Source organism: Rutilus rutilus, assembly GCF_951802725.1.
Source record: "Rutilus rutilus genome assembly, chromosome: 20".
Classification (NCBI taxonomy): Eukaryota; Metazoa; Chordata; class Actinopteri; order Cypriniformes; family Leuciscidae; genus Rutilus; species Rutilus rutilus.
In genome coordinates, this window is record NC_140225.1 from 4682276 (window position 1) to 4705376 (window position 23101).

The window sequence follows — 23101 nt, forward strand, 5'->3', positions numbered from 1 at the left end:
AAGGCCTACCATATCTCACACCATTTCTCCTCTTTCTTTTCTACAACTTTATCTTGCTTTCAATTTTCTTTTTTGCTCAGCATTTGTTTTCCTCTCATGGTTTGAACTGCCCATTTCATATCTATCAATACGTCAATCCATATATCTATCTATCTATCTTTTTCGCCCTTCTTTCTGTCTCTCTCTCTGTCTGTGTGTTCCGGCTGAGAGAGGCCCCACCGCACGCAAAAACAAAGGGGCATTGTATTCTGGGTAAAATGTGGTAAGCAGACGCTGGTGGACGGCCCTAGCGGTTGCTGGCAGGCAGACACACTTCCTAACGCTGCCGGCACATGAGCTCTTGTTTTGGGAAAGCCCTGAGTTATGGCGGCTGTGGCGAGGGGCATTTATGAAAGCGGGACACGGCTTATTTTGGGAGCCAGTGGGGTGGAGTGTGAATTTAGGCCCCACCGCAAGGTCACTCCATCTCTTTCTTTCTCTCTCCCTCATTAAGACACTCGTACATCCATCTATTGTCAGGGTGGGACCACCGTGTGCCCAGTGAAACTCATCTCTCACTTACTCCATCAAAATGGTTCCATCAAGTCTGAAAATACATCTCAGTGCAGTGGCTCAGGGGGCTTTGAAGTTTTCCTAGAGGGTCAGATTTCCCAGCGGTGGTGGTGGATTACTGCGGTTCTGCTGTAAAAATAGAGCTGCATAATAGAAATGCATGCCAACTGAATTATTATATAGATAGATTATAAAGATGTATTATATAGAAATGGAATATCTTTCAATTAAGGAAATTGTTTTAGTCCCCAAAGATGATTTTAAAAGGAAGAAAAGGGTAGTTTTAAAAGGTGGTGTGTGTAATCTTTTAAATACTTTATTCTTTATCCATGCTTAATGTGGAGAAACTATAAATAGCCATTTGCAAAGCTTGAGGCACTGTTCAAAACATTGTTCTGTGTGTTCAAGCATCACAACCAGCCAAACCCAGCTACACTGAATGAACCAGTGATGTGTGTTTGGGAGCAAGACAATCTATTAGCTGACCAGCTGCAGTTGGTGCTCAAGAAACCAGTTTGAGACCAATCAGTATTTTGTGTTAGGCATGGAAATTACACACTTCACACATCTTATAATATATATAAAACTTTGTAATAGTGCCTAATACCTTATAACTCAAGAAAATTAAAAGGAATGCTTCTTATTTAATGCCTGCTACAGATTTCGGCAATCCTATAAGATGACTACAAATCACACTGTAGTGCACGACATGGATCAATCAAAAAAATGTGGGTGCAACATGTATGTAGACTGTACGAGGATGACACCAATTGATTCGTAGGCAACGACTCAAGTTAGTATTCGATTATGATGATTAAAACGTCATCAGCATGCGCTCTAAACAAATAGAGCAAGATGAATCGCACTTTGGCAATTGTGCTTCTTATGCGCGCTGAAAAACAAAGAAGAGGAAGCGAAAGAGGAGATTATGGACGTGATCATGGCTAGGGAAAAGAGGCCAACTTGGCATGCCAATCTTGCAAATGAAGCTTGAGGTAAATAGGAGTTTTAGTTTTAGTGTCAGGTCGCATTGATTAATACACCATTTCATGTTGCATTTTTATTGGTAGTCAAACACACAGTGGGATGATCATTGCTACATTTCTGACACTGTCAGAAAATTATCACAGACTATCTTTGGTTGCAAGACTGTGTCACATCACTGTATGACGAAGTACCACCGTTTAGGAGCCACGACCACAGAAATCACCATGATTGATCTTCTTTAGTCTGGGACAGCCCAAAATGGGCATTAGAATCAACCATAAGAAGTGGTCTTTGAAGAAACCCTCAACACACGAATTCCCACGCATAAGGTTGTGTGTTTGAGATAATGGTGATGACTCTGTGTGAATGACATCATAAACGTACGACAGAGTCATGGTGATTCTCATGTGTTGTGAACTCATAAATGAATGCCACTGGTCAACCACAGTCACAGACGCAAAAAGTGCTTGGTCAACGGTATGATTAACGAAACGCTGTACATTGTCTGACCACATATGAAAGAGCATTTTGAAGGAGCAGACTTGAAGAGTCTGAGAAAGTGACTTTTTGGCTTGTTTTAAATGAGACACATTTTGGTGGGAAAAATCATGCTGTTCGTTACTTCAGTGAAATGTGTTGAAGTCGTTTTATGCAGTAGTATCAAGACTGTTTAGAACCTTAAAACTGGTATGGTATTTTTAAAAGGATTCTAACCCATAACCCATAATTTGCACCAAAAAAAAAAAGGCATAATTTAGTTTTATATGCACATTGTACACCCTTTCTCTGGCTCATAGAATTAAATGTATTATTTTCCTGCTGTGCCTTTTAGACCCTTATAGTATGTAAACTTCCTCTGCACATTTTTAATGAGATAAACGCACTGTGCTGAACTTCTGCAGAATCTTTTTGCTGGGGTTTTCTTGTAGAATTTTCTGTCTTTTGTAGACTTAACTGCCAAACACTTTTCTGAAACACGTAATTACTGTAGATCACAGATTCGGTATCATAGCATCAAACACATAGTGAGAGACAGTCATCTCACGAATGTGTGTGTGTGTGTGTGGGCATGTGAGTGCAAATGGGCTTGCGTGTGTTTGTGTCTTGACAGATCATGAGCAAATATAAGTGATTCAACCTGATGAATCAAAATACTATAAAACTCAAAACTGACTTGATGTTGATGTTTACGAGGACTTGATATGCACATTTAAACAAGCAGAACGAGCCAGGGAGACCGTGCATACACTGGCATATGTGATGTTTGCAAATCAGAACTTACTTTGATGTTTCCTGTGTCTCCAGCCAGTGATGTTTCAGAAGCCTCGCTTCAGCTGATGCACAGGCCGTAGCCTCCTCTAGGGGCCAGGAGGGCGACTATACCACCATGAAGTTAGTCCAAATCCAACTGAAAGAGGAAATGACATTCCATAAAACAGCATTTGATTTATTTCTCAAGGGAGGCATTTTTCTCAGACAGTTCTTCCTGCGGAGTCTCAATATTCCTAACAGCGTAATAAATCTTAGTACTTTTCTACCGCAAACATTAACTCGGATCTCTCTTTGTAAAACACTTCCTGCATGCTTCATGAAAAACAGACTGTTTTGATGACACGGTCCATTATGCATTTTCAGTGTTATGTCACATATGTTCTCTGAGCATTCTTAGTTCATAAACGTTTCTTGTACTTCTAGTGCATTCACCTGTGCAAAAAAAAAAATGCACAAATTAATATTGAATGAGAGATAATAATGAATGAGACACTGAGAAGGCTGGTGTCACTGTCATCTGAACCCATCCGATATTTCATCGAGTAAGGAGGTTTTTTTTACGTTTTTTCATCCTAGACAATTCCTGAGAGGAAATATGGCTTTAATTCTGTGTTCTGTGATGGAGTGAGCGCTTCTGGAGAGAAATACAAAATAATTGTTTGTTTTACATTCGCTGAAAAGATCCATATACGCTTTGAATGCCGTCATCTGTAATATTTCTGTGCAATAACATTTCAGATTCATCCGTCAGCAAAATATGCTTTGATCTGACATGCTTTACTTAAAATATAAAACAAATCATGGCTTAGAGTGAATCATTCACCACAAGCTTCACTGTATTTGACAAAAGACGGTAAACCAAGCTTCGTTACAGTCAACAGCACCGAGAGCGTTTATATATCCTATTAATATGAGCGACGAGCGTGCATTTGTGTTTTTTTCCTCATTTGAATGTACATTTATTTACGCTGTATTAGCTGCATGCAGTGGAAATGAAGAGATGACATCACAAAGATGCATTGCACTCTAGATAGGACACTGTGATGATGTCATAGGGACACCTGATATGAGGTGGGGCTGAAATTCAAGCATGTAAACGGGAGATTTAGAGTTGACTGCAGGTCATCCGTGCTGCTTTCTCAGGCAGACAAACCCACAGTTGAAACACAAGGAGACACTGTACGGAAGGAATGCTCTCTGCGGCTTCCAGACTTGCTCCCTCTGTAATTTGTAAATGTACAGAAATGTGCTGCCGCCCACAGAGGGGGGAAGATAGCAAATCCACAGACTTATGTCAGCATTTTATGCCCCGATTTGATTTTTATCTGCGGGTATGGAGGCCTGTGTGTGTGTGTGTGTGTGTGTGTGTTCGGGGGGTGATGACCAATAAAGTAATGTTTTACCAGAGCATTTTGGGCAAATATCTGTGGTTTCTTCTGATTCAGTATTCTTCAGACTGTCGTGCTGCTTTTGCAAGAAATCTAAGTGGGTTCATTTGAGTGTGTGTGTGTGTGTGTGTGTGTGTGTGTGTGTGTGTGTGTGTGCATGCTTTCATCATTAACTTTTGAGACATATGAAGTTATTTTTGACTTGCTATTGGATAAAGAGTAAATAGGTTGGCATGTGAACGTCTTTGTTACAGGGTTCAAAGGGGTGAAAAGCCTAAGGAAAATGTGTTTTGTTTTGTGGTCTCAGAGTATAATGACCATTGATATACAGTATACTTTATATATACTGATTGAGCAACATAATTTGTGTCAAAATTATTTGTTTCGACGTAAGTTTTGATGATGGCAGAAGGGAGCGGAAGGCCTCTGGTTTGGCTGTATATTGAGTAGATATGGTCAAACGTGATTTGCAACAAATGCATGATATTTTTGGAATAACATTTAAGTAAATACTCCAAAAGCAATGGTTAAACAATGCTCCGTTTATTTAACCATTTTTGGCCCTCAAGTATTTTATACGAGTATTGTTTTTCTTTCAGTAGGGTGTATGTCTTGGAGCTGCAGTGTTAGTATAAGCGTATATTACAATTTAATGTCATATGATTGGAGCAGACAGTGTGAGCCATATTTGCACATCCTTTTGCAATAAATCTATTCCCTCCCAATTACGGAAAGCAGTTTGTTGATGTTCAGGCGATATATCGATCCTGTGCCAACCAGTCTTAAAAAAAAAAAAAAGATATTATATTACTATTTATTTACTATTATAAATAATAAATAAATAAAACTATTACTATTATTACTATATACTATTTAGAATAATTACATCATACTTATCTAAAATCAAGTATATGGGGTTTTACTTTAATCATCAGATCATTTAATCTTTCATACCATTTACTTTTTAAAATGAATAGTTTATTTTATAATAAATCTGCATTTTTGCACCTCTGAAAGGGAGGGGAAATTTATTTTCTTAAAAATGAAAACCTTACGACATGAATCAGGATGTTTGTGCAATGCATAGTGACAAACAGGTTTAGGAAAGAGCTGTGTCGGATTTAGACGTTGTTTAGTGTTTTGGGGAGAAAATAAAATCAAAAGGATCTTTTACTCCTGGATGCATTTAACCCCATCGTACCCTTGTAAAGAATGATGGCATGTGGGTGCTCTCTGAGTCTGTGACTGGAATATTTTTCACTGTTTGAACTTGAGGCTGTTTTTGAGGGCTCGTGCCTCTTTGTATGAACTCACATCATTCCTCAGCGCTTGATTGCTCGATGTGTATTTGACGCGGGCTGTAAGCGCAGATCGCATATCAGAGGGGCGCGCGTCATTAGGGAGGGCACGTTGCTGCGCGACTGTAACCGTAGAAACTGCGCGCGGAGTCTGAATATGACAGGCGCGCGGAGTCAGTCTGAGCGCGTGCGGTCACATATTAATAATAAACAGATGCTGAAAAATCACCGATATATGCATCCACAACCACCCCTGACCAGCTTGTGTTTGGGGAGGTTTCTTGGCACTATCGTGTTCAGAATAACAATTTATGTTCACAGTGTCCTTGTTCTTTTTTTTTTTTTTATAGCTGAATCAGTATATAGGTTTCAACAGTTTTTGTTTTTTGTTTGTTTTTTAAAGATGACTGGCGTGTAGAAAACTGGCGCCAAAGCATAGCTCATTTACGAGACTATTCATATTGTAAGATTGCGCTCCAAAAAAAAAATATTTATATATATAAATAGGCTACATGTAATCATTTAGCAGACGTTTAAAAATTGTCTACGAATATATTTCTATACTATAGCATATGTTAGGCTACTACATATTATTGTAGGCTATATAGGCTATATTGCTATGATATTACTGTTACTAATTATTAAGATGAACAAGCGCGCAACAATATAATGCAGCAATTCCCTTCATGTAGGCCTATTTTAAGTGCATGCTTATTGTTCATTAGAAATTATTATTTTTCTATGAATTTAACAGAAACACTGTGATGCAAAGTGTGACTCAAGTCATTGCTGAGATTATTCAAATTATTCTGCTTTATTTAAAGTGGTTAGTCAGTGTGCAACTCGTCAACGTGCATATTAGCCTGCTCAGTGCAGCGCAATGCAATGAGCGGGTGGAAATGTGAAGGCGTGAAAAGAGGAAGATAGGCTACATGTAAATCCTCCGAGCAGATGTTGATGAAACATGCTAATGATCTTGAGATGTAGGATAATGTGCATATTTTTTGCTCACTTAGACCATTAGTGTGTGGGTGAGACTTTGACTCTTCTGTTCACATGGTTTCCTAAATAAACTAACAGCATTAATGCTATTATAGCAGAAAAAATAACAGTCAGATAATAATAATACTAATGTTATTATTATTATTATTATTATATATACACGGCTGTTTTTTTTTTTTATTGTATTTAATTATTAAGCACACACACACACACACACACACACACACACACACACGTGTATTTGTTTTCGTTTGTTTGTTGTCGTTGTGTTTTAAGTGAGTGGATGTTCTCTCATAACCAAACGCTGGTTTCAAACTGAGCTCATCTTTAGCATGTAAACCCACAGAATTCTGGCTCGAATCCTGCCAGCACGAGTCAAACCTCAAGCCCACTGCACATCCAAGCTCTCTGAAACACACTCTCGATGTCCGTCGCAGAACGAGCAGATTAATAACCAGAATAATATTAATAATGACCATTACGAATTAATCTACTGTTAAAATTCTAAATGACTACTGTAAAGACATTTCTGTTGGCTTTATGTGCAGTCAATAAATCATTTTAAAATTGTGATAATAGGCCTATATATATATATATATGCCTATTATCACAATTTTAAAATATATATATAGGAAACATTTAATAATTCAATTTGTGTTGCGAATCATTGACGACCAAATTAAAAAGGAAATATGTTAATTCTTATTGCATTTGATTGCATTTGAACTTGGTACTTAAATATACACTATGCAATAGCCTATATATATATATATATATAATAGTGTATGTATATATATATATATATATATATATATATATATATATATATATAGCCTATATATTGTATTAGCTGTCGGGTCATTTGTGGAGTGAGAAGACATCTGTTTTTCCCGCACTCTCATCTGAAACAATGCGTTCATGACCTGTTAATCAGCCAATTAATACATTTATTTGTATTGTCGTGGTTTTAGCGTCAGTTTTAGAGAAAATTGACTGTATCATTACGAATAACATTCGAAAGACACGGAAAAACTGCTTAACTCTGAATAAAAAAAGATGCATTAGGCAACATCAGATGACCAACAGTAACAGCGATAATCGCTTTATTTCTGTCAGTCTATTTTCTGCCTTTCTCTGTCTTTTTCCCTCCCATTCAGTGTCAGTTTAATGTTGCTTTATAGCACTTTTTGAGGAGCCACTGAAGGTTTTTAAACGACAAATGCGCCTACTAGTGGCGACAGCTTGAGCGCAGGGTGTGTCAACCACACAAGAACTCATTAGTTATAATTAAATACCATACGAGACTTATAAAATACATTGTTGCTCTGTTATAATGGGTGCTAACCCATTAATTCATTAATTCAATTAATTTAGCACAAGATACATGGAAGATATAGAAATATCTCAACATTATTTTCATTATTTGTATTTTTTCATTCAAAAATATTAGTTTGAATGTTATCAAAAAATGTAAGGTTGCTACTGAATGTGTTTAATTATTGTTATTGCTGCTGTTTTAGCCTCTTAATTTTATATATATATATATTTGTTGGAGCAAAAATTAAGGTTAATTAACTTTCTTTCTTTTTTTCTTCTTTTTTTTTTTTACAAAAACAATAAAGATAAACTGTCACACAGACATATGCTAAATAACTTCAACAGAAAATATTACAAATTTTTGTCTGTGGTTTTTAAAGGTTACACCTGGCAGACTAAACCTTCATCCATTATGTGCCATAACATGTGAGAGGAGGATTCAAATATTTATTGATAGTTCATTAAGTACATCGCTGATACTAATAGAGAAGCTTTCAGTTTTGCTTCGGCCCGTTTGATGAGTGGATCAAACCCAGCCTTTGATTGGTCGGTTAGACCCAGCCCTGATCGCTGATTGGTGGAGCGCTCAGAGCACTCCAGGCTATAATGAGATGAGTAAATAACTCTTGTCTGCATAGCGCAGAGCGCCCCGTTTTGCATGATTCAGGCACGTCTGACTACCAGAAACGTTTTTCTCGATTTTACTCACTTTTTACGCTTGAACATTCATTTGGAAACAGAACATTTTACAACTAAAGAGGACTTTATTGCAGAAACTCTTCTGAAACTGGGATTAATTTGTGTGGACTTTATTTTCGGAGACTCTGGACTGATAGGACGGAAAGTGTCGCTCTGAAAGTAAAACTGACATCCAGGAGCGGCACAGACCTGCCGTACACACACTCTGGAATAAATGCTATTTAATACGTGCATTTAAAATAACTGTTCCATATGCTTTGAGAGGCATAGTTAAAACAGTTCAATATCTCTTCTATCGCGCAGCACGAGAGTGTGTGCGCGCGTATGTGTGTGTGTGTGTGCTTGCGGTTTTTAGTTTTTTTGCTGAAGTCAGTGGGAAACTCGAGCGCACTTTAACGCTTCTGCATCCTTTGTGCGGCACTGAAACGCAAAGTAAACGGTCACGGAGGAGCTTTCCGTGTTCACTACCACGGACTTTCTGTACTTACTTCACTTTGGGCGCCTGAGCTCTTCGCGGGGTCTCACTTGTAATCTGTTGTGATGCATATTCCCGTAGACCCGACCACGAGCAGACGGTTCACGCCGCCCTCCGCCTCGTTCCCGTGCCCTAAAGTGACCGAGAACCCGAGTATGAACGCATCGGGTCCGCTGCGGTCCGGGCGGCCCGTGGAGACCCGCTCCGTGGTGGACGTGCTGGCCGATCACGCCGGAGAGCTGGTGCGCACGGACAGCCCAAACTTTCTCTGCTCGGTCCTGCCGTCACACTGGAGGTGCAACAAAACTCTGCCTGTGGCTTTTAAGGTAAATTATTTTCTGTAATATAACTTGTTGTTTCACGGCTAGATTAAAAAGTCAGTCAACACACGCCAACTAGCTGCTCGCGAGCAGAGCTCTCGCGCTCTCCTGAAGAGATAACCATAGCAACAGCAGGCTGCGCGAGCGGTTTCCGTTAGAATCATAGGAACATCAACAAATCAAGTACTATTTTTTTATACATTTTTACATAATATATATCATTATCTGGTAACAAAATGAGTTTATTTTTTATTTTTTTATATATCTGTAAGATAGTTGACGTTTGGTTAACTATAGGGGCGCCAAAATACAATTATGTTGCGCGAGCCAAGTTTACCAGTTAGGCTACTTATAAAAAAATCCTTTAAAAAGTCGACTTACCTGAATGTCACTGAATACTTCAAACACTGCTTGCAGATTTTATCTATTTATTTGATCTATATCTATTTTTTTCATTTATTTATTTTGATAGCGTGGTGACATAATTCTGCTTGTCTGATAATATGAACAGAATTTGAACAAATCACGTCAGAGACAATTCGGCACATTTTTCTCTTTTCTCTGCATGACATTTTATTATTTTTATTTAATTGGAAATATAGCAATTTTTTTTTTATAATTATCGCATCAACGACATTTAGGTTATAATGTTTTATTTGCGAAAATAATATATTATTATTAGGCTATATGCAACTGATATTCATAACTAAATTGTATGAATTTTATTTGCCATACAAACACAACCGTGAAATTGTCAAAAGTAATTTAAATCAAATTGCTTCTTACAGATTATATCCGAAGGAAGCGATGTTCTCGCAGAGCTAATCATACATCTAAATATTAAATGCATTTCAGTGTACGCCCTATATATGAGCAAGATTATGTTGTAATAATTATTTTGTTGGGTTGCCACCCGGATTTGTTTGGTTTGGGGTTTGGGGTTTATTGGGTTTGTTTGTGTTGCTGATTAGGTTTGTTGGGTTTCCCTGTGTGTTTATTATCAGGTAGTGGCTCTTGGTGATGTTCCTGACGGGACCCTGGTTACGGTGATGGCTGGAAATGATGAGAATTATTCTGCGGAGCTGAGAAACGCGTCTGCCGTCATGAAGAATCAGGTGGCGCGATTCAACGACCTGCGCTTCGTGGGAAGGAGCGGGAGAGGTGCCACATCTACCAATCTGTTTATCTTGTCTGTGATCTGATGCATGCGTGTTGTTAAAATCCAACAACATTGTGATAAAAAAAAAAGAAATTAATTTAAAGCACAGCAGTTCATTTTTCTTCATTCATACAAAGACAGGACACAACTTGAACTCCTGAAATGCATAAACTGCCACGCATTTAAACTTGTAATGAAGATTTAGTCTTAGACAAATAGGCTAAGGAGTTGTGGAGCAAAGGCTAAAACAGCATTCTTCAGTTACTTGTCCCAGAGAAATAATTTCCCCACTGCAGAATTTTCTTAAACGATTTGAGCTTTACAAACCATCTTGTTTACACACCTAAAAACACCCTACCTCTTACATAGCTCACATTCTTTCACAAGCTTTTCCTTCTCGTCTTTTTCCTCTTGGCCCTGCTCCTCGCACTCACATTTTTCCTGTAAATGTTTCACTTTAAATAGTTGCAGACGGATGAGTGGAAAGCGCTGCAGTGTGCGAATTAAAAGTACCTTTCATTTCTGCAGTCAATTACCCCACCCTCATAGCCCTCATACAAGCCACGGCTTTCTCCCCCTCAAAGCGCAGCTTCATTGCATTTAGAGATCACACACGCACACACACACACATGCACACAGACACAGCGGAGTCCCTGGAACAATCTGGAACACATTGTCTGACTAATCCACATCATAAACGCATTTGAAAGCGCATCAAAGCTGTAGTGCTGTCTCTTTTCAGAGGAAACTCATTCATTTCTCCCAGCTGTGTGTGACCCACCTCACTGGGATTGTGCATGAATCTTTTATTTCATGCAGCCTATGGGAGTTTCTATCTTTACCTTAGGGCTTTTTACAATCGAAAAGATAGTCCTGTACGCCACTTTCCAGATTAAACTAAGAAAAATTATGCAAATGTCATACGAAGATTATTTTGTCATCGGCACATTGCTAAAATACTGACCGCACAATATATGTTATTGTTGTAAACCACAAATACTTTCCATGTTTCTCGCTGCTACACTCAATCTGACTCAACACACCAACAGTGGGGTTGAAAAATCTGAGACCACTTGCTTCTAATGTGCACTCACGTTTTCTCATATTTTTTTAAAACACGTTTTATTATATGCATGATATTTTCAGAGAAAAGTTGATTTTAAAAATGTATATTAAATTTAGAATGCTGAATTTGGTTTGTCACCAGCACTCAAGCTACATGAACAAAACCTGATCACGTTAACAAGCTTGATTCGAGAATGTTTATGCTTATCTCTAGGATTAAATGAATTTATTTCTGCGGTCTCATACTTTTGGATCGTGCCAATACCTTTTAAAACCGACAAGTGACATTGTATCTCTGTGTCTTCCTGTCATCCTCAGGAAAGAGCTTCACATTGACCATCACAGTGTTCACCGGCCCACCCCAGGTCGCCACATACCACCGCGCTATTAAAGTCACCGTGGACGGACCTCGAGAGCCAAGACGTGAGTACGATTCCCCCGAGCGACTATCAAAAAAGAGTGTTAACCGAGGTGTATGATTGTTTCCAGAAGCGCTAACAATGACAACATTATCTTGGTTTGGAAACCACCTCATTGCATGACAGTGTTCTGCTTGAACTTGAATGGCGTGTTTTGTAAAAGTATTCGAATTATTCAATAAGCCATTTTAACTGATTCGTTAAAAGAACCGATGTGATCTGGACTTTCACGGGTCATGCTGTGTGCATGAAACCAGTGCAGTATGCAAAGAAAGATGTGTTGTCTGCTTTATTGATGTATTGTCTGCATATAATTTCATGCTAGACTGCAAATCACAACTCTGTTGAAATTGCATTGCTTTTGCGGTGAAGGAGGCACTGTTTCATAGTGAGGGAAAGTATTTAAGGAGGTGATAGGAGATGAGATAGACTCTTCTTTTGTGTCTGCTTTATACCGTGTTATTTACCGAAGTAAAAACCAAGCTGAGCAGTCTTTAGAACATGTGCCAAGTAAAACAGATTAGATAATCTGTTTGTGCCTGGAGTTTTTCTTTCTGTAGAACGTAGTCTGTAGTTTTTCTTTCTGTTTTTCTTTTCGCAGACTACGTTGCATTTTGTAGCTAAATCGGTGAAGATGCGTAATAGTATTGATATTATACTATGTTAGGTGGAGTATTCAGAAGGGGCGACGAGTATTTGAACTATTTTCACAACACCGACGGCTTTAAAAGACTTATGAGTCATCCGCAGTTGATACCTGGGAATAGAGCCACTGTATGTGTGTGTGTTCCCAAAATGTACCGTGCAGTGTATTTCTGTGAGTAAGTGTTGGTTTCGATGGCTCCCTGTATTCTCGTGTTTGGGTTTATACATACCTGCACAGCAGCATGTGTTAATATTAAACAGCAAACAGTCCTTCGTGGTCTAGATGGTTGCCAACCTCAGATGTCAGTTGTGGTGTGTTATTAAGCCTTTCGGGCACAGAGAGTGAGGGTGCGTCTCTGAGCCGCAAACAAAGAGGGTTCAATGAAAGTGGCCACTCTCTCTGACCAGCGGGGTCAGCAGTGCCTGACCGCATTAGAGCCGCTGAATTAACACAGCACTGAACGCCTGCTAGGGGTACAGATCCATAACACTAATGCAGCCGCGACCACAACCAGATAGAGCGAGAGATAACGGATAAAGTCAGTGCTGCTGTTTACATTTTGTCATTTTTGTTCGTACACTTACCCCCCAAAAATAATTTGGACACTGTAATGAATTTATTTTAATTGCACTAAATATCAAACCAAGTGGCATTTATAGCACATAGTACATGTTTTAAGCGAAACCACAGTTTTTGTAAACTTTTTAAAACTTTGCGGTGGGCAAATACTAGTGGAACATGTCTATAGTTAATGTGATGAACTACACCTGTGGTTACTCTGCTAGGACACCTGGGTGAATTTGATGTTAAGTGAAGGCTATCAAGGACATGCCCTGGCTCACCCCATTTCAAAATATTTTTTTGACAATTAAGCTCATCCTCCTGCCAATTCTATAAAAAAATATATTTTTCTTACAAATATTACATTCATATTTTAATATAATATTTAAACATTTATTTCTGTAATACATTTGTACAATTGTATTTAAATTTTTTGTTTTACTGTATTACAGCAATGAGAACTTATTTTGAGAGAAAATGTGCTTTATAGTCATTAAAATAATGCAAACAATTCTTATGGTCCTAAAAATTGGCTTCATTTTCTTTTCTTTCTTTTGAATGTTTAAAATGTAGTAAAAAATCGTGGTACCCAGTTAGGTCTGTGGAAAGCTCTAGCATCACTTGAGCAAATGCCACTTGGTTTTATATTTTGTAAAATGCAATGGCATGTATTAATGCAAAGTACATGCAAAAATCCCATTTGGTTCAATCCGGCGCTTTGTTTATCTTTTTGTTAGTGTGTAATGCTAGATTTCCTCATGCATGTCATATTCATCATGTTGGCTCTCTGACATTTGGCTTGTAATGATTCTTTAGAGCCGTTTCCTGTAGAGCGGGTCACATTGCCATAGCGTGCCTGATCTGTAGCCTGCGCTCACTCAACTATCACTAATGAACAGGTGCTTCAGACACAATGCAGTGGGAAATTGTGTGAGTGGTTATGGTGCGGTTACATTAGACTTAGAGCATGCGAAATTACTTCAGACTCCGCAATGAATATGAGACAGGACATGAGGACTAAATGGTAAATAATTATAATCTTTAATGTTTTGATCCCCTGTCAAAAATCTTTTTCAGTCATGCAAAATGAAACCCAGCAAAAATGCCTGCCCATGTCTGCAAGTGTATGGAAGTGATTGGAACACTAAGGCTACGTTCACACTGCGAGCCTTAGTGCTCAATTCTGATTTGTTGCTCAGATCAGATTTTTTTGTATAGCCTAGCTGTTCACATTGTTGACAATATCAGATTCCAGTGCAAACTTATCATGGTCCTGGAGTGACCCGCATGCACAAAAGAATGCTGTCATATGGAATAGGGCTGTCATAGGGCATTAAAGTAAGGGAATACGCATTTATTTATAGTGTGATCTGCCATGGAAGCCAGCGAATTTATGCGCAGGCAATATAAAAAAACTAAGACGAGGATGCAAAAAAGGAGTGCATAATTTTTAAACATTTATGAAACGAGCCCTCATGTTTTGCTTGTATATAGAGCTGTCACTATTATAGTTCTGAGACTGTCCTTCACTGACTACCTTTCGCAATAGTCTTGATAACTTCAGGAATGTTAAATCTCTGAAGTGACTCCCATGAGTGCAGAATTGGGACGAATGTTGCTCTAGAGGGGTGTAAAAGTCGCATGAATTCCGATTTGACTGTTCGGCAAAGTGACCGGCCCATAATGCTGAAAACTAATGTGCATGTTCGCCACAATCGTAGATTGAAGTGTGTGTGTGTGTTCTTTGTGTATTCTACTTTTGTCAGATAAGATATGTTGTGTTGATGGCATCTTTCATGAGAAAAACCACACCCTCTCCTCCCCCAGGCGCGGGCTGACTGAAGCTGTGTGTGTACTTTGATAGCACTGCCAATAGAATAATGCCTCATTAATGTTTACCTACAGAGTTGATAAACCTGATAGACAGAACCCCCCCCCCCCCCCCCCCCCACACACACACACACACACACAAACAACAGAAGCACAGGCATCTTTAAATGTTGAATGCTTTCCATACTTAGCATAGATAAATTGGCCCCAGAAATATTTAGACACTTATATTTTAAATATTTCGCACGTAAAATGCACTGTACATTTTTTTTTATTCAACGTTACTTGCCATTTCTTTGTAATTATTTGTGAAATTTACTATCCATTTACTAGAGTGAAAATTGTTCACCAAATCCAACACCAAATTTGTTCAGTGCGTATAAATGTTATTACCTAACAACCGATCAAACCAGCCGCACTAGTTTTTAAGAAAGATGCATGCCCTCTTGTTAAGCAAAAAATCACCAGTTTGTTATGTCATTGCAAAAATACCCCAGAAAAATGAAGTTAGTTCTATGAAAAGCTTATGCAGCATTTGAGCACAGGTGCTAGGTGGATTGATATTGTATGAGAAGAGAAGAGAAGAGAAGAGAAGAGAAGAGAAGAGAAGAGAAGAGAAGAGAAGAGAAGAGAAGAGAAGAGAAGAGAAGAGAAGAGAAGAGAAGAGAAGAGAAGAGAAGAGAAGAGAAGAGAAGAGAAGAGACGAGAAGATTATAGTCAGGGGTTTCGAGTTCGACTGTATTTGCATTTTGGCACACATCTCTCAGAGGGCATGTAAATCTTTTAACAATATCATTTGCTGTGTTATTTTTCCACAGATATCATTCTGTGTTTCTGTAAATAAAGGAGTGTACATACATACATTACTATGTATGTGTGTGCGTAAAACACCTGCCAGGTGTGTCATCCATTAAATAATGCATGCCACACCCATATATAAACGCTTAGTTCTGCATATCGCAGATGATAATTTAGTCATTCAAAATAAAACTCCTACTGGCTCTTTGGGAAAGTCTGATTGCATGCTTTAAAGGGATCATATTTGCTGTCGTTTTCTTCATTTGAGATTTTTCTTTCCTTTGGGAGGATACAAATCTTGCATTTGTGCGAGTGTTCTGCAATTTTTAATGGTGGCATCATCACACTAATGCTATTAACAATCGTTCTGCTATCTGTGCATCATAAGAATGTTTCTTCAAAGCAACGCTGGTGGACATGGCTAACGGCGAGTGGCAGCTTTCGTCACCACTGACGCTAAATATGAATGGAGCCAATATCGGATGGCAAATGAATGGAATGCGTTTGAAAAATGAACAGACGTTTCATTACAGTGAAAACAAATGGTCAAGCATGCAGTGCAGATTTAGCCACTGAATGTGCGCATGGCTGCTTTAGCATGCATGCAATGAATCCTTGCAGATCCTAGAGCTACAGCTCAGCGTTTGACCAAAAAAAAAAAAAGGGTATTTGAGGATATAAAGGATGATTCTGTCCTAGTTATATTCACCTCCCAGTCATATTTTCTTTTCTTTGAGGGATAAACTCGACAAAGGCTGACAAGAGAGACATTATCTATACACCCATGCACAAGTCACAAACACACACTCAATATCTCCATCCCTGATCTTCCAAGCTCAACCTGTGTTTGCAGACACCATTAGCTGCTTTAAAGACTAATTTAATAAAGTAGCATAATAAAGCACCTCACAGTCCATGATAAACGTCTGAGAGGCATTGGGTAGGAGAGAGAGACAGAAAGGAGAGGGAGGAGTGTTACGGGAACATTATAGTGAATCATCTGTTTATTTTTCTGCCATTTTTAACAGTGAGGAAAATTCTGCAAATAGCCTAATTGAAGAAGCGAGATGTGCCCAGACTTCCAGTAACACACACACACACGCAGAGCTTGTTGGGAAAAGGAGAATTTCTCTCTGTCAAAGCGTAGTGTTTCAACATTTTAGGTTCAAATCATGAGGAATCAATTTATCCTTGATCTTTTGAGATAAAAGACTTCATTGTGCCACGAAAACTATAATTTTTCAAGCTCAAAACTTTCTGCTAACATGTCTCGTTCCGCACTTCTGACGTCAGACAGATACATTTGACCATGACCGCCATACATTAATGAGGCCTGTTTGAAGTTCAGAAACTTGGCCCCCCCCCAATGATGGTAAGATAACAAAGAGTAAGTAGAATCAATTCTATTATTTACATATATGAGAAGATAAGATTATATACTATATATATTCTATGGCGTGTCCTCATTTTAGAGAGCTAAGTAAACAATTATGTGTGCGAACAATAAGACTGAAACCTATTCTGCGTGATAGATATATCTCTGTATCAGTTCTCACACTCCTGCAAGCTGCAGTTGCGTCAAATCCTGTCACACGCACACACGCGTGGGCGCTTGCGTTTTGAAATCAAGGGTCTCTTCCTGCCCTTTAACACCTCTAGCAGTTCTCATCAGATCACCTCCTTTCTCTGTCATCTCCTCCTTTCTCTGTCATCTCCTCCTTTCTCTGTCATCTCCTCCCTAATTTCCACTCCATCTTCCAGAATAATCTCAAATAAAGTCTTCAGACAGTCAGTCTCCTCTGAGAGCTGCACGCTTAAAGAGCCGGGTGAAATTCCTCACGCGAAAACTCAGTTGCGTTTAAATTTCATTAGCTTGGCGAGGGAATGCGCTCCTAAATCACACTCTTAACACAAAGTGTGCTCGTTCTTTTGTCCTATAAAACCCAGGCATTATATTTCAGAACATTCCAGCTGCATACAGCCAGCAGAGAGCAGAACATCTCTGTTAGATGCAACACCTCCTGTCTTGTGCCTACAAGAGTCAAATGCATGTCATCTCATCTGGGTCAGAAGGGTTTCTTGGTTTGAGTTACAACTAGGCCAACTAAAACACCAAACCACTCATTTGCAGGTGCATGCACATATAGCTCTGACATGCACACTGTGTGCCAGTCAAATGTTTGGACTCAACTACTCGTTGTTTACATGACTATTTTACATGTTTAAGAAAAAGCCATCAAAATTATGAAATAACAGAGTATGAGAACTATGTTGTCAATTATTTCTGACTAACAATTGTGAAACAAGAATTATTTTTTCAAGAAATGTTATATATGTATTATTCATTATTAAAATATTATAAAATATATCTCAAAATATATCATATTTTTGTTAAGGAGTATTTGTAGCACACATTCCATCCAAAAACACATATGTAATTTCTCAGTGAAGTCACAAACACCCACACACACATGTGCGCGGTTACGCCCTTTTTGCTTTTAATGCTTTTCTGCATAAAACCTGAACAGGAAAAGCAAAGAGGGCGTAACAAACACTGACACTGAAAATACAAAGTGGTGGGTGACTGCCTCTGGCTCGTGTATTGTCTAATGGATATGGGCAGTATTGAAGGGTCTTTATCAACTTACCCTAGAGAATGAATTAAGGACCAAAGATAATTATAAAAGAGACTCTTTATTCCCTCGTGTTTGAGACACTGTACAACTTATTACAGGGACTTGCTCAAGGCCAATAATGATGGCTTATGGCTTAACCACTACACATGAATATGTTTTAATTTCATTTCAATTAGGTAAATGCAGCTTACATTTTTCATGTAGTTACAGTCATTTCTTCTTTATTTTCATGCATATATTTGAAGGTAAAGTAGCTGTATCAGTGTGAAAGAACCAACAAAAAAAAAGGTACAATAAAATTACTTCTTTATTTAAGTATTGTCCTACTCCCAGGGTACTTTTGATATCATTAATATTAAAATGTGAGGGGCAGAAAAATCTCAGAAACAGAGTGCCGTGTGCAGTTTGAGGTTGAATAGAGGCTCTGTTCGGGATTTTAGTTTACTCCCCAACACACTTCACTGGCACAAACCCATTTCCTGTCATGGGTTGATGGGATTGGTCAAGCACTGCTCTGACATCACAACAGCTCTCAGATGGACAGAGAGTGAGTGTGTGAGTGGTTCGAAAAAGAAGACAGGTGCAGTGATCTTAGCAGATGTAGAAACGTCTCCAGCGTTCGTTACTACGGAAGCACACTTTCATCTGAGGCCTCGGTAACCACACCTGACGTTCGCACAAACTTACTCCCACCAACTGTCAACTACAACGGTGGAGGATAAAACAGGTGGAGCTCTACATTCATTTAACACATCGAGATATTTCAAGTCATATAGAACTGCTTTGCAATGCGTTTTCAGAGATGGTAACCCTATTGAACAAATTCAGACTGCTCTCATCCTCAGACGGGGCCGACCAAAGTCTGTACACACACCATCCGAAGCATACTGCGCATAAAAAGAGGAATCGCATGTTTGCATTTTGGGAGATCTAAGATTTTTGTCAGTCTGCCTGAAATTTGTGTTTGCAAGATACTGAGTTGATATGCAATGAGCATTTTTACTAATCATTGAATTACCAAGTTCAATTTTTCCATGTCTTTTGTTATTGGTGTAAATGGCACGTACAAAATTTAAAAAAGTTAATTGTGGTTGGTAATTTTATGTCAAAAGTCAAAAGTATGCCTACGATTTCTGCAGAATTCCTTTTTAAAAAATGAAAAATGTTATTGACATGAAAAATAATTGATGAAAATAATTGTTTGTAAACGTCCCTCATTTAAAAAAGTCCAGCAAAATCTTATTTTTCTCCAAACCTTCTTCAGTCGGTCGAGCTAAAGCACGCGTTACCGTCTGTGCAGATCAATTTCACAATGTTATCAAGTGCCTATCAGCCCCATTTATAGACACCCGTACAAATATTAATAGAGTGCCCGCCGTAACATGTCTGGCCCTCCACAGCAAATGTCGAGTTTCAGTCCTGCCCAAATGCATTCACACTCCGCCAGCGCTAAAAGAGCCTGTGTTCTGTCTGTCCAAAAGGGGAACATATGTTTCTTTCTTTTCATCGTTAAAGAGAGAGAATGAAGAGAGAGAGAGAGAGAGAAGGAAGGAAGCTGGGCGTATCAGTCAGTTGATCAGTGCAAGTATGAAAGCTGAAAGTGTGCAGAGAGGGCCTCTGTGTACACACACTCCATGTGCAGAAAGTACGAAATCGAATGAATGATGACGATGGCTGTGCTTCTTATATCCCAGAACTGTTAGTGGGCAGGATGGTTTTGCTCTAAGAGCAACGATGAAACTTTAAGTAATGCTAAACCGGTTAGTCAAGATGAGGAAGACATAACATTAACCAGTTTGGTCATTTGTGGAAATGCTGAATTTCTGGTGAAAAATAGTTATTGTCTGTGTTTGCATGTCAATCTGCGCATTATTGGTGTAAATTAGTCAGGGGTCATTTATGAACACTTAGTTCATTGCATCTGTCACATGACAAATGAATGAAAGACTCAAGAGTTGAACAAAAATTTCATTCAGAAAGAAATTAAGTGATATCTTAATGAATGATTCATTGAATCATTTACTCAACCGATTCATTCGAAAACATTGATTCATTCAATACCCAATTCAAGTGTCTTTGAGTCATTAAATCATTGATGATCGAGAATTATATGACAATCGATAATAACATTGTAAATATATTGTTTATATAATTTGCATATAATCTGATATATAATATAACCTGACGATCAGATAATGCTTCTTCTTTTGTGACTTGACAAATTACATTTCAGTACAAATTAATCTATGCTGCATGAAAAATAACACACACCCTAACCCATGGTGAAACATTAAAATGCATGTGAAGGTGAGAATTTGATTTGAACATCTTTATTAAGAGGTTGTGGTGCACATCTATATCTCAGTTGTGTTCATCCCAGTCCATTTCCCCATGACATGTGCGTGTATGTGTGTATGAGAGGGATCCACTCTAATGAGTGTGTCTGTGTGTGTGTCCTGTGGTTATGATATCATTCTCACAAAAAGTCAACATTCCTGTCTAAGTGCCCCCTTACCTATGAAATATTCATTCATCCATAATAATTCAGACAGGGTGAATGTAGCCAGGGCAGATGTAGGGTTTGACCCCACAGCCGTACAGGAGAGACACTGCTCACACTAGTGAACAGAAAGGGTTTAACTGTGTGACTTTACAACTGCATTAAGAAGATATACAGGATGTCACAATATAGTGACTCAAAAGTACAGCTTTAAAACAAATGCTTACTAAAAGTTAGTGCCCGAGGCAAAAAGAAATGTAATATTTATGCATGCATTTGACTGCTCTTTTGTGCCATAGGAGCTGTAAAGGAGATCTCAGTTGTTTTGCATTTCAGTGTTAACTTTGTCTCCTGAAATGTATTGAGAGAAATAAAAATAGACGCAAATGAGTCATACAGTAAGAGTAGAACTAGAAAATTAATGTGGATAGCCGCTCATATCATTGATGATAAATTTGATTGATGTTGATTGCAGATTTTGGAGACATTGTTGAGATCTTTTCTCAAACACGTGTGAGATCTCTTCTTTTTCTCGTGAAACATCTGAAAAGTTGGGGGAAAAAAAGTCTTTAGTTGTTTTCTATTTAATCTCATTGCAGTCTAGGAGAAACAACTGAGAAATATTTTTTTCTTTCCTCTGGGATTATGTGTTTGTTTATCTCGCACTTTATAAACAAACCAAAAAGTACCAAAAAAAGGACTATTTATCATTTAGATCGAATGAGAGAGGGAGACAGTGCGAGGCAACAAATGGAGGGAGCGATAAACTAACAGAAATATTACCCCAGGGGTAAAGAAAAACGTGGAGTGATGCATTGCCCTTGGGTGAAAGAGAGGACAAGAACACACAAAATCCATATCACAGCGTCTGTTATCTCTCTATATCTGAATAAAACATTCAAATACAGCCATTACTCCACATTAAAAACCACAAAATGTTCACATGTTCTTCACACAAGCCACTGATAGTCACATTAAACTCATCCATTAGAGCTGACCAGACTACACATATGATGATGATGATAGTGTGTGTGTGTGTGTGTGTAATTGCTATTGAAGTGGGATGGCAAATTATTGTCAGTGATAAACACACACACACACACACACACACACTCATAGCGAGGTTTTTCTTGGTGATTTCCTCTGTGGATCATCAAGCATTACATGAGTCACGACTGAGTACACAGCTCTGTCTGAAAGCCATAAGCTCTTTTCCAGACCATTTTACACAATATTTGTGTATTTTTATGCTCATTAGAACATGATGTTGTTAGTTTTGTGAAATGCTAATGTCAAACTTTATTGGAATCATTTGCGAGAGTTGCTGCCTATGTGAAGTGTGTGCATAACCATAAAAATGTTTATAGTAATGCATAACCATATAGTTTATTTGCATAAACAAGACAACTAAATGAGTCGTTTGAAGTGCTTTAACAAGTTTCACAATTCTGTGTCTTAACTATAAGTTGTCTGTACAAAAACTGAGGGGTCAGTCAAATGTATGTTCCGGTTCATTCTCATTCTAATAACCCGTTGCATGCGTCCCTCTGCAGGTCACCGCGTGAAGCCGGACGACCCTCACAAGCAGTTTTCCGATCGCCTGAGTGACATCGAGCGTTTCCAGAGGGCCAGTCTGAGGATGAACCCTGGCAACGGGACCGCCCGCCCCCACCAATCCCATTACAGTCCCTCCAGCACCACACAGATACCAGGTGTGTTTTGTCCCTGGATGCCCTACAGATCCTGTGTATGTGTTTGTTAGAGTCAGACGTTAGCTCGTCACAACAACTCGCACCTCCACGTCTGGAATCTAGCAACCCCTCTCGATCTCGGCTCCCACGTCAGCGTGTGTGATAGTGGGCGAGGATACGTTCTCAGACGCATGTAAAGACCTTTGAGCATGATGTCTGCTAGCAAAACAGCAAAACTCTCACTCTCTCCAAGGCACGTATGCACCTCGCTTACAGTCTATCTTTCTATTTTCTGTCCCTCTCGCTCAAATAAACATACACACCCAGGCACTTTTCGCACCCCACCCTTCACTCACCCACCTGTTCTCATACGCGGCAATGTGTGTGTGTTGCTGAAATGTGCTTCTTTTATTAATTCTTGTTTGCTCACTGTTTCTGCAGTGCAGACTGAATCACTCACATTTCTAAAGAACTCAAACTGGTGTG

At 38.7% G+C, this 23101-nt stretch overlaps 2 protein-coding genes across 3 annotated transcripts in view; one reads left to right on the plus strand and one right to left on the minus strand.

The window, feature by feature from the left end:
* The window catches only part of mgst3b (microsomal glutathione S-transferase 3b), a 258907-nt gene that overhangs the window by 166182 nt on the left and 69624 nt on the right, over window positions 1–23101 (minus strand). The window lies entirely within an intron of this gene.
* Window positions 1–23101, plus strand: part of runx3 (RUNX family transcription factor 3) — a 54106-nt gene that overhangs the window by 19361 nt on the left and 11644 nt on the right. Inside the window, exons 3-7 of one of the 2 annotated variants that reach the window (XM_084391180.1) lie at window positions 2845–2931; window positions 9072–9316; window positions 10315–10471; window positions 11853–11957; window positions 22478–22636. In XM_084391180.1, coding sequence (XP_084247306.1) covers window positions 9146–9316; window positions 10315–10471; window positions 11853–11957; window positions 22478–22636 — 592 coding nt within the window. In that variant the 5' untranslated portion in view covers window positions 2845–2931; window positions 9072–9145. The remainder of the gene's footprint in view (window positions 1–2844; window positions 2932–9071; window positions 9317–10314; window positions 10472–11852; window positions 11958–22477; window positions 22637–23101) is intronic. The other variant, XM_084391179.1, reaches the window with a different exon arrangement.